At 48.9% G+C, this 15082-nt stretch overlaps 1 protein-coding gene across 2 annotated transcripts in view; it reads right to left on the reverse strand.

The window, feature by feature from the left end:
• Nucleotides 1–15082, reverse strand: part of CLIC5 (chloride intracellular channel 5) — a 150756-nt gene that overhangs the window by 18124 nt on the left and 117550 nt on the right. For both annotated transcript variants that reach the window (XM_003789238.2, XM_003789237.2), the window contains exon 4: nucleotides 13156–13262. In XM_003789238.2, coding sequence (XP_003789286.1) covers nucleotides 13156–13262 — 107 coding nt within the window. The remainder of the gene's footprint in view (nucleotides 1–13155; nucleotides 13263–15082) is intronic.

Below are 15082 nucleotides of genomic sequence, written 5' to 3' on the forward strand. Positions count from 1 at the left end.
ACAACGATGGAGACACACCCAGCCTGTGCCCTCATGAGGACAGCTGCCCAGAACCCACTCCTCTGAGCACAGCCCTGGACACATTGCATCAGAATCGCAAGTTGTTCTCAGGCCCTGCCCTGGATCCACCGCCTCAATTTCTGCTTTGTAACAAGACCTGTGGGAGACTGGAAGATGCCACCCTGAAGTCTGAGGGACTATTGAGATGAGGACGATTAAGAAGCAGCAGATGCAGGAAAGCTCTCTGACCTCCCTCTATTTGCCTAACAGCAGGACAGAGATTTACAAAGGCAAAAGGCGTCCTATCCCCCTTCTACCAAGGCAATCACTGAAGACCGCTTAGACATGGTCCCAGGGGAATCCGCACCAACAAGCTTTACTAACTAACTGGCCTTTATCTATCATTCATTTGCCTTCCTCTTGAGTTGCTGCCCCTAGAAACGCAAAGTTCTTTTCCTTTGTCACTGCTCTAAAACTTTGCTGTCCTTAGTTGAAGATGCTATACTATAAACCAGAACTCAAAGCATCCTTTTTGAGAGCTGCTCATTCCCTGGGTGTCTCCCAGGTGTGTATGAAATATACATGCTAATAAACTTCTGCTTGTTTTTCTCTTGGTAACCTGTCTTTGGTTACTGGGGATCCCTTCCAGCTAAGAACCTATTCGTCCCCTACAACATCCAGGTGATTCAAATGTACATTTAAGGGAGAAAATGCTCTGGCTAACAAGACAAATAAAAAGAAAAAAAAAAAAAAAAAAGAAGCGCTACCTTACACTGAAGTCTTAAATGCATGTGACTTTAGCTTGTGAGGCTAGTCAGGCTGAGACCTGAGGTGAAGCAGAGGCCTTCCTGACAGACAGTTCTAGAGCAAGATTTTAAAGACAACTAGTGGTTTTTAAGTCAAAATTCTGTGTAGAAACTTTTTCCCCAACAAATTATCCTCTCTAAGCCACTGATAAATTCAGAATACCAGACTGGATCTAAGCCCCGGTTTCAGTTCTGATGTTTTAGTCATAGTAGTTTGCAGCCAAAGCGTTTGAAAGCTGAGAAACGTCTGGTGTGTCCTGGCTCCGCCGCGTCTTCTGAGCAGTGCTCCCCTTCTCCAGGGTTTCCTTGGGAAATGGAGAGAACGTTGTCCATTGTCCTGGGACCAGATAGTGACAAGTTTGACAAAAGGGGTTTATAAATCAGGGTGTTTGAAGTTTTTGCTAGAAGGTTCAGCACACCACCTGGGTTTTGCATCTTGTTATGTTCAGCCCCAGTTCTACCAACAAGGAGGAAATCCGTGTTACATGTTCATTTACCCGGAAGCCATTCTCCCCTAAGAGCTGGCAGAGAGGTGGAACATTTTCCCTCAGCACTACGTCCTAACCACAGACAAGGGGTCATGAGCGGAGTAATAAACCAACCGTGACGTGCCTGACCTTCACCCCCTGGTACACACTGTGGTCTAAACCCCTTGTGCTTAGGGGTACAGCTGTGAGATCCCTGTCAGGTCCCATCATGAATATAACTGCACTGTGCATGTAAGCACGATGTTTTTTAGATTAATTGAAATCAGACTGTTTATTTAAGGAGGTATGTGATGGCCTTTGCTAAATACACAGAAACGTCAGAACATACACAATCTGTGTGTGCGTGTGTGTGTGTGTGTGTGTGTGAGAGAGAGACAGAGACAGAGACAGAGACAGAGAGACGGAGAATGTATTTAGTCCCGGTGTGTAGACTGCACAGAGACAAGAGGTGTTGGTTGCATAGGATGAGGTAAGGTAGTGCGAGGTGAAAGAACATTTAACTTGTGTGCAAATTAGTCGTTTAATGTTCCTTTATTCCCCAGGTCTTGATCTGAGTCCAGGCCAGACCAGGAGAACTCATTCTGGTCAGACAGCGGGAAATTCCACCACATGGAATGGTGTTGGTGGTCTCCGCTTGACTCTCCTCGGGAGCCCACACAGCAGAATTCCACTAATGAATGCGCCCACCCACGCAGGACCCACCTTCCCAGTCCCTCCTCCCCAGCCTGCCCCCGGTCGCCTTCCTTACGACTGCCCAAGGATTCATTTCAGGAACAAGATTTGCTAAATTATAAATTGCAAGCATCCACCTCAATAATGAACCAAATCAAAGGCCCTCTGGAGGAATCCCTGGGCTGCTCGTGGGAGGTGCCAGAGGAAGTGTTGGCCCCCTTCCCCTCAGCCTTGCTTTTAGCCTCAAGGCCACTCCAAGTGGGCCGGGACCAGGGCATGCAACTTTACAGGGCCCGCCAGACCCCGGTCCACTGAGCGAGGTTATTTGTTTTTCCTTGCAAGAATGCTAATCAAAGCAAAACGTTAACCCAACAAACAAACAAACAAAATACCCCGAGTTGGCTATTCACACACAGGGATTGCCAAGGAAGGCAGGCTGAAGGGTCCCTTTGTGACCCGAGGCTTTCAGAAAGGAGACCGCAATGGCTGCTTTATGAGGAAGTGGCAAGGCTGTCACGTGTGATCCTGATCGCAGCGGTGGTCGCTGTGACCACCCAGGAGCCCCTGTCTAGCCAACAGCCTGATAGGCCCCCTGTGGGGCTGAGGTCTTCCCAGGACTCGCTGTCCCTGAGCTGGGACACAGCTGTGCTCCTCCAGAAGTGCTGGGCACATCCCACAGGGTGGACATGGAGCCCCACTGCCACCTCAGCGGCATGACTGCTGTTTCTGCGCATGCTGTGGAGTAATTACGACCCGAATGCCCACTGCTTTTTACCCCTAGCACAATGAACAGCGGAACCAAGCCTGTGACCCAGGGAAAGGCCAGACCCACAGTGACAGGGGGCAGAGGGTGGGGGAGGGAGAGAGGGCAAAGGGCATGAAGTGCCTTGTGATTGGATTTGTGGCTTGAAATAAATACACATGCTCTCTGTCAAACGTGGCTCCCCACATCCTGGGGATCTGGAGAAAGTGCCCCACCTCTCCAAACCCCTCCTCCTGCCCTCGGCCCAACAGCAGCTGCCTGTTAGGATGCTGTGGGGGGAACGCACCAGGCCTTCTAGGATGCTGTGGGGGGAACGCACCAGGCCTTCGATAGCAAGGAGCTTGTTAGCTCCAGGCTGACAGCCCTCCCAGGCTGCCCTGAATATTTTCAAATGCTTTTCTATTTCAGGTCAAGGATGTTCACAAATGAAAAGACGAGGTTGTGGGGGGAGGAGAGGGAAGGGAGAAAGCAGCAGTTGGGGCAGCTGGTTCCTTGATGAGGAGGGAAGATAATGGAAGGTGGCTTTGCACCTCTGAAGGAGACCTGGCCTTGTCTGGCTGGCAACCCCAGAACTTAGGTACAGCAACTGAGTCCATCCCTGTACAGGACGACACTGGAAACCCACAGGCCTCCTTTGGTGAGTAACGGTTTGGCGTTGATTCCTCTGCCTGCCAGAAGAGGGCAGCACATGCTCCTACATTGTAGGGACAGCTGCGCTGCCCGCTCCAAAGCGGACTCCAGGGATAGCCAGAGGTGGGTGCCATTCGTGAAATTAACAGCAGCAGCAGAATCAACAGTAGCAGTAGCAATAGCCATCACAAATTGGTTCCTACTGTGCCGGGAACAGTCCTCATGCTTCATATGCATTAACTGGTGTAATTAACATGACAATGCTATGAGCACGTCACCACCTGCCCTTGCAAATGAGGAGGCTGAGGCGTGCAGAAATGAAGAGACCTTGCTATCTTAGCCTGGGACTGCCTAAGACAAAGGCTGGCGAATTACAGTCCCAGGGCCAAACCCAGCCTACCACCTATTTTACGGTGTCCTCAAGCAAAGACTTAAAAAAAAAAAAAAAAAGTCGAAAGAATAACATTCTGTGACACATGAAAATGATGTGAAACTCAAGGTTCCTCATCCATAAATGAAGCTGTACTGGAGCACAGCCATTCTGCGCTTTCATGCTGTCTGTGGCTGCTTTATGACTCCAACAGGAGACCTGAGAAGAGTCTGGCAGAGCCCACTATGGAGCCTGCAAAGTCTAACATATTTGCAATCTGACCTTTTCAAGAAAAAGTTCTCCAATCCCTGAGTTAAGAGTTAAGTGCTATTTCCAGTCAAGAGGGACAGAGGGCAGAGTTGACACTTGACTGGATGTGGAGTTAGTTCACCTACCCCAGCGGGATCTGAAAGCAATGCTGAGCATGAATCCATTTCTTTCTTTCCTTTCTTTTTTTTTTTTGACCAGGGCTGGGTTTGAACCCAGCATCTCTAACAGAGTCACTCAAGCTCAAGCAGAAGGGGAGGTCTGACATTTCACTGGATTAGCCTCAAGGAAATAATAGAAGGTTCCATCTGCAAAGGACTATGAGAATCAAGACTAGATGCACATTTTTTCACACATTGATATCTTTGAAATCAGACTATATCTTGTGATGAAATTTAGTGACAGCACTTTTTGTTTGAGTGTAAGCATTTTTGTTTGTTTATTTCGTAGGGGTGTTTAAAGTAATAACATCTTACAATCAACAACATCTTAGATCAGCCAGTTCCTGTCTCCCATCTCTTTTTGTCTCTCCGGCTGATAGGATACTCACTTCAGTAGTTGGCACTCCGTTCTACAGATTTAAGCGTAAACTTCCTAACGTAGAGCTGAAATCTGTAAGCCTCAATTTTCTATACATCAAGTGGGGATAATCTGGCTTAATATATTTCTAGTCTTGGGGTTTTATTAAAAAGTAGTGAGGGGTCCATCCTGAGAAGGAGGAGAAGAGCAGGCTGCAGGAGCTGGTCAGTTGGTGTGGTCTGGCCAGGCAGTCTGGGGGTGCAAGGACAGGGACAAGCTGGTATGGACACAAAGCACTGAGAACCTGGCAGGGAGAGGAAGATTGCTAGTGATATAGACAAGTTCCTTGTCCACCAGCACCAGCCAGAGATACCTGCAGGGTGTACCTCTTACAAGGACAAGACTAGAGCAATTTGGAGATTGGGGCCTGAATGGAGGAAGGAAACAGCCAGGAGCAAGGCGTGCAGCTGTGGCTGGCTTGCCCATGCTGCCTTTCAGGAGGCCTGGAGGGGACAAGGAGGGGAGACAAGAGAGGCAGGGTGACAGTAATTGATATTGCGTTAATAAGAGCCACAGTGTAACCCTTTGATCATGTTCCCCTCAGGTGGGAATGATCATCCCAATTATGAGTTCCTTGAGGTTCCTGGAATAACCAGAGAGTGAGTCTTCCTCCACGCTACGTGGGTGGGATGATCAGTTTTCTCAGAGTAAGCCCAGGGAGCACACCGCTCACTTCCAGGTGCCAGGAATCCACTGATGTGAGCCTTAGAACAGGCCACTCACTGTTGGCCTTCATTTGGAAACTGAACCAAGACTGCTCAGAGGCCTTTGTGGCTAACGGCTACCTATTTGTCCCAGCAAAGGATCCAGAGCCAGGAAGGGGTATGAACTGGGATGCGCTCACCTGCCCCTGCAATGGTGGCCAGGCTTGGATTTGGACTGCAAGGAAAGGGGGGAACAGAGGGCTCAGCCTTGGCCAGGTGCTTTTCATTTGGGGACATGTGCCCCGGATTTTCTGGGGCAGTACCAATTCCTTATAATTTGATTATTTTCAGTGAAGGCAATTTGTTAGACATTTTCAGTTTGGGAAATATAACCACTACCATTATAACTAATGAAGGGCGAGAGAGAGAGTTCAATCCGAGCCTAGTCCTCACTCCCTAAGCACACAGCACTGTGCCACAGATTCCAAGGAAGGTTCTAGGACTTTATTTGGGAAGTTAGAAGTAGTATACTTGGGGAGTGTGTTGGAGTACACTCCTCCTAAAATACTTGTCCTTTATTAGGAGGAGTATGCTGGAACATCGTAGAGTCTTCCATAAAGAGAACTCTTGCAACCTTGACAGTGAAAGGCACAGCTTTGCAAATGCAGCACAGAAGCCTGTTGGATATGAGAAAAAAAGACAGACCCAGGGAGGCTGCTCCATGTCCAGGACAGAGAAGAGCAGGGAGGTTGGTGATATGGGCCTGCAGCTGCAGAAAGGTCTCCTGAGTCTTTAGGAGAAGATAAAGAGAAAAGAAAGTGAGCTTCAGATGCTGGTGAACAACAGACAGACGGGAGCACTGCAACCCAGGGCAGGGCGGAGGCGGGACTGCAGGGAGGATGAGAGGAGGCACCGGGAGGAGTCAGCCTGGCCTCTACAGGCCTGGGGGCTACAGCCCAGGGCAGAGAAGCTGCTGGAGCGAGAGCCAACAAAAACGGAAATAACAACTCCTCTGTCCCTGAGGTTCACAGCAGGAATATTTGTTATTCTCAGGGAGGCTGCTTGGTTTCTATCTTCTGGGAGAACCAAGCTGGAGCTGACTAGGGGCCCCTTTTCACTGTGTCTGCTTGGCAGGTTTAGAGCCAAATTTGCAGGCTTCCCTGCTGTGAGACAGGCACAGAGGTCGCCACCGCTGGGACTTCAGCTCACCCCAGCTCCACTTTATGCGTCTCTCCGTGTTTTCCTTTCTCACCTCCTTCGTGCATGTGTTGACTTGCTGTGCTTTATGCGTCCCTTTGAGCAGCTATAAAGCCTTTCTGGAACAAGTAGAATATAAATTTTAACATGGAAAGAAGGCCCCCAAGACACAGGAATACAGAAACGGAAATAAGAGAGAAAAGTGGACCTGAAGGAGAAGAGAAGAGGGAATTCAAAGGAAGTCTTGAAAGACTGAAATCATCCAAACTGGGAAAAATGCCATTGAGTACAGAAACACGTGGTACCGGCAGCCTGGGGGGCCGAAGGCCTGGGACTGGGTGTGATGTACAGACTAGATACAGAGAGATTGTGTCGGGACTTCTTAGGCCTCTTAGTAGGGGAAAGAGAGTCCTGTGGCGGTGGGAGGGAAGGAGGAAGGATGGAACAAGGCAGAGGGCAGCGGAGCGGGAGGGATATGGGGCTCCTCTCCCGCCGAAAAGAAAAGGGGCAGAAGCACAGGAGGATAGATGCTTGTCCCCAAAACAGAGATGGCAATTCCGGGCAGGAATATCAACTAAGTCTGAGAGAAATGTGAGAGGCCTGGAGGAAAGAAAAAAGGGACCTTCAAATTAGTAAGAAGAAGCACTTGTTGCTCAACATCACTAATCACGGCAGAAATGCAAATTAAAGACACAGTGAGGTACAGCCCTACCCCTAACAGAATGAACATGACAGATAAGTCAAAAAAGAATAGATGTTGGCTCAGACGTGATGAACAAGGAACACGTACACACGGTCAGTGGGAACGTAAACCAGTACAACCTCTACGGAACACAGGGCAGACAGTCTTTAAAGATCTATAAGTAGACCTACGATGCTGTCTAACAATCCCACTACTGGGTATGTACCCAAAGAAGTAATTGTTATTTAAAAAAACAAACACCACAACAACAACAGCACACAAAAGAAAACTCCTGTAACTGAGACGCAGCACAATTCACAGTGCAAAGATATGGAATCCAGCTCAGTTCCCATCAGTTCATGAGTGGATAAAGAAAATGTTATACACACATACACATACCATGGTACTGCTGTACTACTCAGCCATCCTAAGGGCTGAAAGAACATCTTTTGCAGCAACTTAGATGGAACTGGAGACCCTTGTCCTACATGAAGTATCTCAGAATGGAAAAACAAAGTGGGGGCTAACCATGTGGTCCTGAAGAGCCATATGGACCTAGGAGGAGAGAAGGATAAACATCGACCTGTTGAGTACAATGTACACTATTCTGGTGATAGGGACACTAAAACCCCTGACTTCAGCATTGTAGAATTCATCCAAGTAACAAAAAAACACGTGTAGCCCCTAAATCTGAAAAGCTTTGTAGAAAAGAGCAGAGAACTGAAGACGGACATTAAATCCACTTATTAATCACCCGGAACATGCAGTACGGACAGCCCGTCAGATGAACCATGAGAACTGACTGGATTGACTCATAAGGAAAAAGAGCGAGTGGGGAAAATAAAGTAAAATCTAGTATTTTCTGCCTAAATTATGGTAAGTAAAATTGATTTCTTGAAAGTCAAGAGATTTGTTAGAAGTTTTTAGACAAATGGCAATTTGTTTTTTGTTAAAATGGCAATTTGAGCATAAGAAATACAAAACGTTAAGGTGAATATTCAGAGGAAGAAGTGGAGATCCTCTAGGCGGTGACTGAGAAAGAAACCCTGAGAGGAAGAGACAAATCCCAGGAGCCAAACCGGTGTCCCCACAGGGGAGGCAGTGTGGACTAGAAGTGGGGACAGTGGCACCGAGCACCTGGCAGGCCGCTGCCATCCTGGGTCCTGGAGTCTGTGTGTGCAGTGGCAACTCAGAGGAAGGTGCATGGAGCTGGCAGCCGGTGAGGGCTGTTTCACAGAACTATTTGCAGAGAGAGATGGAGGAGGTGGAGGCCGGCTTCATCACATGGGGAGCAGAAGGAGCCGTTCAGGGTGAGGACAGAGCTGACTTACCAACAGGGATGATATGGGATGGACCGAAAGTAGGGTGGACAGCGGCGCTTGTGCCCTCCCCAGTACTCCTGCTTCAGCACTCTATAAACTATCCCCAGTACTAAACCCTGACACAGCTTCTCCCCGCAGGCCTGGAAAAGTGAAGCACAGGGCCCAGAGCAGGGGCCTCTCCAGCCAGTCTCATTGCACCCTTGCTCCTCCCTCTCCAGCACAGCACCCCTCCACGTGGGTTCTAGTCCCATTCCTGAAGTCCCAGTACATCTCCCCCTCTGAGGGAGAAGGGCCTATGTCCTCCACCAGCTGAGGCTCTCTCGGGTGTGAGGAACGGGCTGATGCACAGGAGAAAAACAGTCAGAGGATAACAGGACTTCTCCTTAGCTGCACACCACAGGCTAAGGGCTCTCTGGACTTTCTAAGCAGCATCTTCTCTCACGGAGCACTCTCTCTTAATCTTTCCAAAGCTTTCCTTCACCGCCTTCACGATCCTCTTCCTGTCACCCACCCCCGATCTCCTCCTCCCCCCTTGCTGGTCCTTCTCACTGGTCCTCTCACTGGTCCTCTGTGCTTCCTCTCCCTGCCCTCCCATGAGTGTGCGCGATCTTTGGGCCTGATCTTCAGGGTGCCCTCTTCTCACTCGCGGGCTTAATTGTCCCGATATGTATAACCCCTCGAGCTACATTTTTATCCCAGAACTCTCTGCTGAGGTACAATCATCCGCCCTGGATAACTGCTCAGAACACCAGCTGGTCTTGACCCCGGCGGTGGGCACGACTCCCAGTATACCTAGGAGGTATGTACAGTTACTGCTCCCATTTTACAGACAAAGAAACCGAGGCATACCTGCCCTATCCCACAAGGAGAGCAAGAGGCAAAGCTGGGGTCTGAACCCAGAGAGTGGGCTTCAGAGTCTGCAAGCTGAACCACACAAAGCCACCTGCCTCTAAGCCACAGGAAACACAAGTTCAGAGACACAGTACTTGTCCTTGTCCCCAAAACCAGGGTTGGGGTGGGAGATCTCAAGAGACAAGAAAACGAAGCAACTGTCCGTGTAGCAACGGACGAAATGTGGGGTCTTCTGACCCAGTCATGAGAAAATCCAGGCTACGTTTACGTGAAGAGAAAGTTTGGAAAGGATGGGGGTGGGGGGACACGGAGGAGTGATTGGATACAGCAGACCGAGGGGACTTGGATCTAGTGATTACAGAAGAAGGAGGCCACAAAGCAGAGCGCAAAACCACGACTTGGGAACCAAGAGAAATGCGACAATGCTGAGGGATGAGATCCAGCCCAATCCACCAGCACTCTTTGATGAGACTTGGGAAACAAAGTTTAAAAAGCAAAAAAAACTAAAGTGTGGGAGATTTGGAAGTGCTGACGGGGCGGGGAGGGGAGGGAGAGCTGAGGCAGCGGTTTCTGATGTCAATATTTATGTTTGTCCCATTCTCTCGACAATCACAATAATCAAAATTAACATTCAATGAGCAGTTGCTATCCCAGGTACTGTGGTAAAGGCACCAACTTATAAAACAAATGAATGTTCTTTAAAACCTTGGCTATGCTATTAATCGCCTCATTTGGCAGATGAAGAAACTGAAGGTATTATTAAGTCCACTTTACAGATGCAAAAACGGGCTTGGACACAATAAATCTCACGAGCACAGTTGGGCAGCTAGAAGGGCTGGGACTCAACCCCAGGCCAGTAACTGCCTGTTTATGCAATATACAGCCCCTGTGTGTGGTCAGCGCACACAGTGTCCAGGACACAGCACAGTGCCGGGCACCCGAGATGAGCCCTTTAAACATTCATACTTGTCATCACTCCATGCAATCTGTGCTTGTCGAATGAATAAACTAATGGCTAGATGTAAAAACTAATGGACAATTCTCTTGAGATTGGGAAAGGTGGGAGTCAGGGATTCAGGAGCTGGGGACTTCTGAGACTGTGTAACAATAGAGAAATTTTACTTGGCAGGCCCTATAACCCCCATGGGAATAGAGAGATGATCCGCTGCCACGTTATGCCTTCCTGTCAAAGGGAAGGAAAAGCCCATAACCACAGCCAGTGCGCGTATAGGGGCTGGGGCATCAGTGACGAGATGGTGGGGGGAAGGTTCTGCTCAAGAGAAAAGAAAAGAAGGAAAATGCAAGAAAGCGTGCCGGAGGCAAAGGTGGACTTGAAGATCCAGGGATAAAAATGGTGAGGGACAGTAGGCAGTCATGCCAAGGAGGGCCTGGAGTTGAATGCTGAGGCTCCTGCAGAGATGGCAGAGGCTGCCGGCCCAGAAGTCTGACAGAGCAGAGCGGGTATGGACCCCAACATGGGGGCCATGCTGCTCTCTGCAGGGGGCAGCCCTGCAGGAGCCGTGGCCGCTGGCCTGCTCAGCCTGAGAACTGGATCCAGCTGACCACATCTGGGGGTAGGGTTGGGGCAAAGGACAAGTACAGAGAAGGGAGCAGGAGGGCGAGTTCTAGCCTCAATGAAGGAATGTGTGGTGTCAAGAAAAGGAAGGTGAAGGGAACAGCACATCTGGGGGTCGGGCTCTTTGGGAAGGCAGAAATCCTGCAGCTTTGAAATGTGCAAATGAGTTAGGGGAAGACGGAGTCACAGGGCAAAACCCATTACAGAGAAAAACAGGGTGAAACAGAAGAAGGAGAAACAATGAAAATTGGAGAGTATTGAGTTTATAAGAAATTGATATGCTGGGTTTGGTGGAAATTGTTGCTTTGGCTTTGGGAACAGGAGAATTGTAAATACGGATAATATGTAAATGCCATTTATAATCTAAAAAATCTGGTAGGCTCAAATGGGAGATAATCTTTCTCAGGGCACTTTGACAAGTATGAAAGCAGATATTTGTGGCTGAGAGGACAGGACACTGGATGTGGAATCTGAAAGCTGGGTTCAAACACCAGCGCTGGGACAAGTCACTGGTCCTCTCATTTGCTTCTGTGTCCTCTACTGGGAGAGCAGCATGAACTTGACTTCCCCAAGAAGGCTCTGACGGGCTACTGTGACAAAGTACCATAAACTGAGTGGATTAAAACAACAGAGATTTTTTCCCCCCTTACAGTTCTGAAAGACAGAAGTCCCAAATCCGGGTGTCAGCAGGTGGCCTTCCTTGCCCTTCCCACTTCCGGAGAGCTAGTGCTCTTTGACTTGTGACAGTGTCACTCCAGCCTCCGCCCTGCCTTCCCGTGGCCTTCTCCCTGCCTCCACGCCTTCTGCTCTTAAGAGGGCACCAGTCACCGGGTTTAGGAACCACACTAAATCCAAGATGATCTAATCTCCAGATCCCTAAGTCTGCAAAGACCCTATTTCCCAATACAGTTGCATTCCGAGCTCCCAGGGGGCCTGGATTTGGGGCAGACGCTACTCAACACGCTGCAGGGTCTGCACGGTAGTGAAGAAAGAGCACTGCATAGATTTACCATATCTCCCACATGCTTGCTCCTTGTGGTCCCCCCCCACAAAGCCACTCACTTCTAGCACCCCTCCCACACCTCTCATGGCTGCCATTACCCACATGATAAAATCTAAGGCCCCTAGGCCGATGCTACAGGTCCGGCCACTTTTCCCAGTCTCAGTCCCTAACGTTGTTTTCTTACCCTCCCCACATCTTCCACTCTATGATCTTAGCCAATTAATTCTGAGACTCCTTCAAGAACTTTCTCAAAGAACTCTAAGGTGAATTCTTCCTGCCCCGAACACCTTTGATGCGATTTATTTTTTGCTTTCGCTTGGCAGTTAGTCAGCTCGTCCATGAAGCCCTCCTTTACTGCTTGTCTTTTTATTTGGCTCTTTTGCAAATTGAAGCCTTTCTCCCTGCCCCAGCTAAAGCACTGAAGACTAAGGAGTGTCTTTTTCTTCTTCAAACCCAGAGTCTAGATCTGCACTTGGTGCAGCCCGGATCCTCTGTTGCCATTCCTGCATTACAACTCCCAACCACACCTGCTCTGCTTGGGCCAAAGTTTCTTCTCCTTCACCTCCTGTGTGGCTGCCCTTCCCAGTTCTTGTAAGTCCAAAGAGGTTCCTTTCCCCTGGAGCTTCTGGAGCATCTAGCATACCCAACCCCCTTGCTTTAGTCCATGGCGCATCATTCATTTGTTCATTCACAAAGCTCTTACTCTGCCTGGTTCTGTGCTGGGCTCCAGGGTCCAGCCTGTAAGGTGGTCTCATCCTCCCATTCCAGGGGCAAAGGAATTCTCTTATCCTTCTTCTTTTCCTCACAGGACCTGACCCAGTCCTTCAAGCATCAGAAGGTTCCCTTCAAATGGCATTAATAACAATACCAACTGCATCCTCTGTTCTTACAGTGGGAAAAAAGCAGAGCTGGGCATCTGCCACAGTGGTGACTGTGCTGTCCCTCCCACAGCCTCTAGACAACCCCTGGGACCAGAAGGAAGCAGGAGTGTGTTGTTCTCATGTGGTTACAGGTAGGGTCGAGAATCAGGGAAGATGGACGGTTATGTGCAGTTGGTTATGCTGCGCAGTAAGGCAGCCTCAGAAGCAAACAGCATCCCTCCCTTGGATGCCACAATAAGACCCACTGGCCATTCCTCCTGCATAGACAGGGAGCAGATCCTTCCCTATATCAAGGGGAACACAGGTGGGCAAATGACAAGTAGCACTGGTTCCAGAGGCTTCTACGGACCCAGCATCTGTTATGCCCATGGACAAACTCAAGATGCCTTGGGCAGGGTCTCCCAGTGCAAGGGAGTCACTCACCAGCATTATTTTGCTGCTTGGTGTTTTTGATGTAGGCAGAGAACTTGGAGAAGATGTCGATGCCTGCTGTGTTGGACTCCCGGTGTTTCACGGACAGCTTGGGGTACCTGGGATAGAAGACGTAGCGTTCTGTAAATCAGTGAGACTTGGGGCTCCTTTAATCATCAACCTATCCCCAATCATGATAAACACTCCCCTTTCTAGGCAGATCTACAGATCTTCTGGAATTTTTACCCCCATCCTACAGAGAGGATGCGTACTCCCAGCCCTAGCATGTCCAGAAAGGAAGCCAGAGGTTGTTGAGGTGACAACTGCCCAGGGCCACACAGTCTGTTGGACAAGGAGTCAGGATTCCCCAAATATGTCCTCTTCTCAGGCCACTGGTGCACCAGTGAAAAGACTCTAATCAAAGTTCTCAGTGAGCTTCCCTTTCTATCAGATAGGGTCTGTGACACTTCCCCTATCCACATTACAATAACTATCCCCTGCCAGGCCAATGGCTTGTATCACAGCTGCACAGGGCTAATTCTGGGAGCAAGGAGCAAGGAGATGCCAGGCACCTTAGCACTTCGGCCTCTAAACCATTCCTCCGGAGGAAGAATACCCAGGGCCCTCTGCTGAAATGTCCTCCACTCACTTATTACTTGTGTGCAGTAATGAGATGCAGAAACCACCAGGCTCCACCAGAGGACATGTGTTTTTGATTGTTTTATTTTATTTTATCTGGAGATAGAATTTGCAATGATCCAGCCCTGCTCTCTCTTGCAGAGCCTTTCATTTTGAAGCCAGAGGAATATAAGAGGCAGGCTGGAGACAGAAAGAAGTAAACTTGCTTGTGTGGGAATCCATGGCTTGGAACCCTTGGCACCATCAAATGTGCAATTCTAATGTAAAGAAATATATATTATTTCCCACACATTTGATGGCCAGAAAGGGTGGGAAGAGATGGGAGACAGTGGTCTGCCTATATTATTATCAATTAATATGCACCTTGTCATCAGGGTGAATAGTGTTTGATGGAGGGCTGCTGGTCACTTACTATTTAAAGAGCAAAATACTTTGTTACTGGTTTGTTTTCATGTTTTAAATAATTTGAACCAAACGAGGCTTTAAAAATTATTTGTTGTTCCTTTATATTTTTGTTCCTTAACGAGCTCTTTAGGTAGGACTGTCCCCTCTTGGGGTCGTGTTAGGTGGATATTTAATTTCAGAGAAACTCATTGGAGGAGCCCAGCTCTCTGCAGAGAAGCAGGTAAGGAAGGCCTTGTTGTCCTGTTTTGCAGAGATTGCGAATGGAGATCTGAGAAGTTAAATGGCTATTTAAGGGCCACCGCTAATGAATGGTGGAGAGAGGAGAACCTGGTTTCCGGGCCCTGGAGCCCGGAGTGTGGTCAGTAAGAGCTGACGTGCACTGAACACTGCTGGGTGCGGAGGCAGTCACCACCCACTCCTCACAGCAAAGCTAATGGCGCTCTCATTAGCCTCATTTCCCAATTGAGGAAACTGAGACGCAGAGAAGTGAAGCAATTTGCCTGAGTTCAGGTGGCCAGGTGGAAGAGCCAGGATTCTAACCCAGGCAGTTTCAAGTTTGGAAGTCCAGCTCCTAAATGCCATATTCTGTGGCTTCTCACACTTTGCTGTTTGCTCTCAGAGCCCCACAACCCTCAAAGCTGAGCAGAGTACTGTGGACCAGCTGTCTCCCTCTGACAGGGGAGGGCGGGCGTGCTGTGCAAGATTCTGCAGGGGGAGGTCTTCCAGGTATAGGGGAACTACCAAATTCACCTGCTGTGACTGGGGGCACAAAGCAAGCTTTCCTGCAAGATACGAAGTGATCTGCCGAGACGTGGGACTTCAGTGTCATCTTTCCCTATGTTGGTCTTCTCACGTAGACTCTAGCATGCTATTAGAACTGCTAGACCTAAATTAT

Source organism: Otolemur garnettii, unplaced genomic scaffold, assembly GCF_000181295.1.
Source record: "Otolemur garnettii isolate 467f Iridium unplaced genomic scaffold, OtoGar3 scaffold00031, whole genome shotgun sequence".
NCBI lineage: Eukaryota > Metazoa > Chordata > Mammalia > Primates > Galagidae > Otolemur > Otolemur garnettii.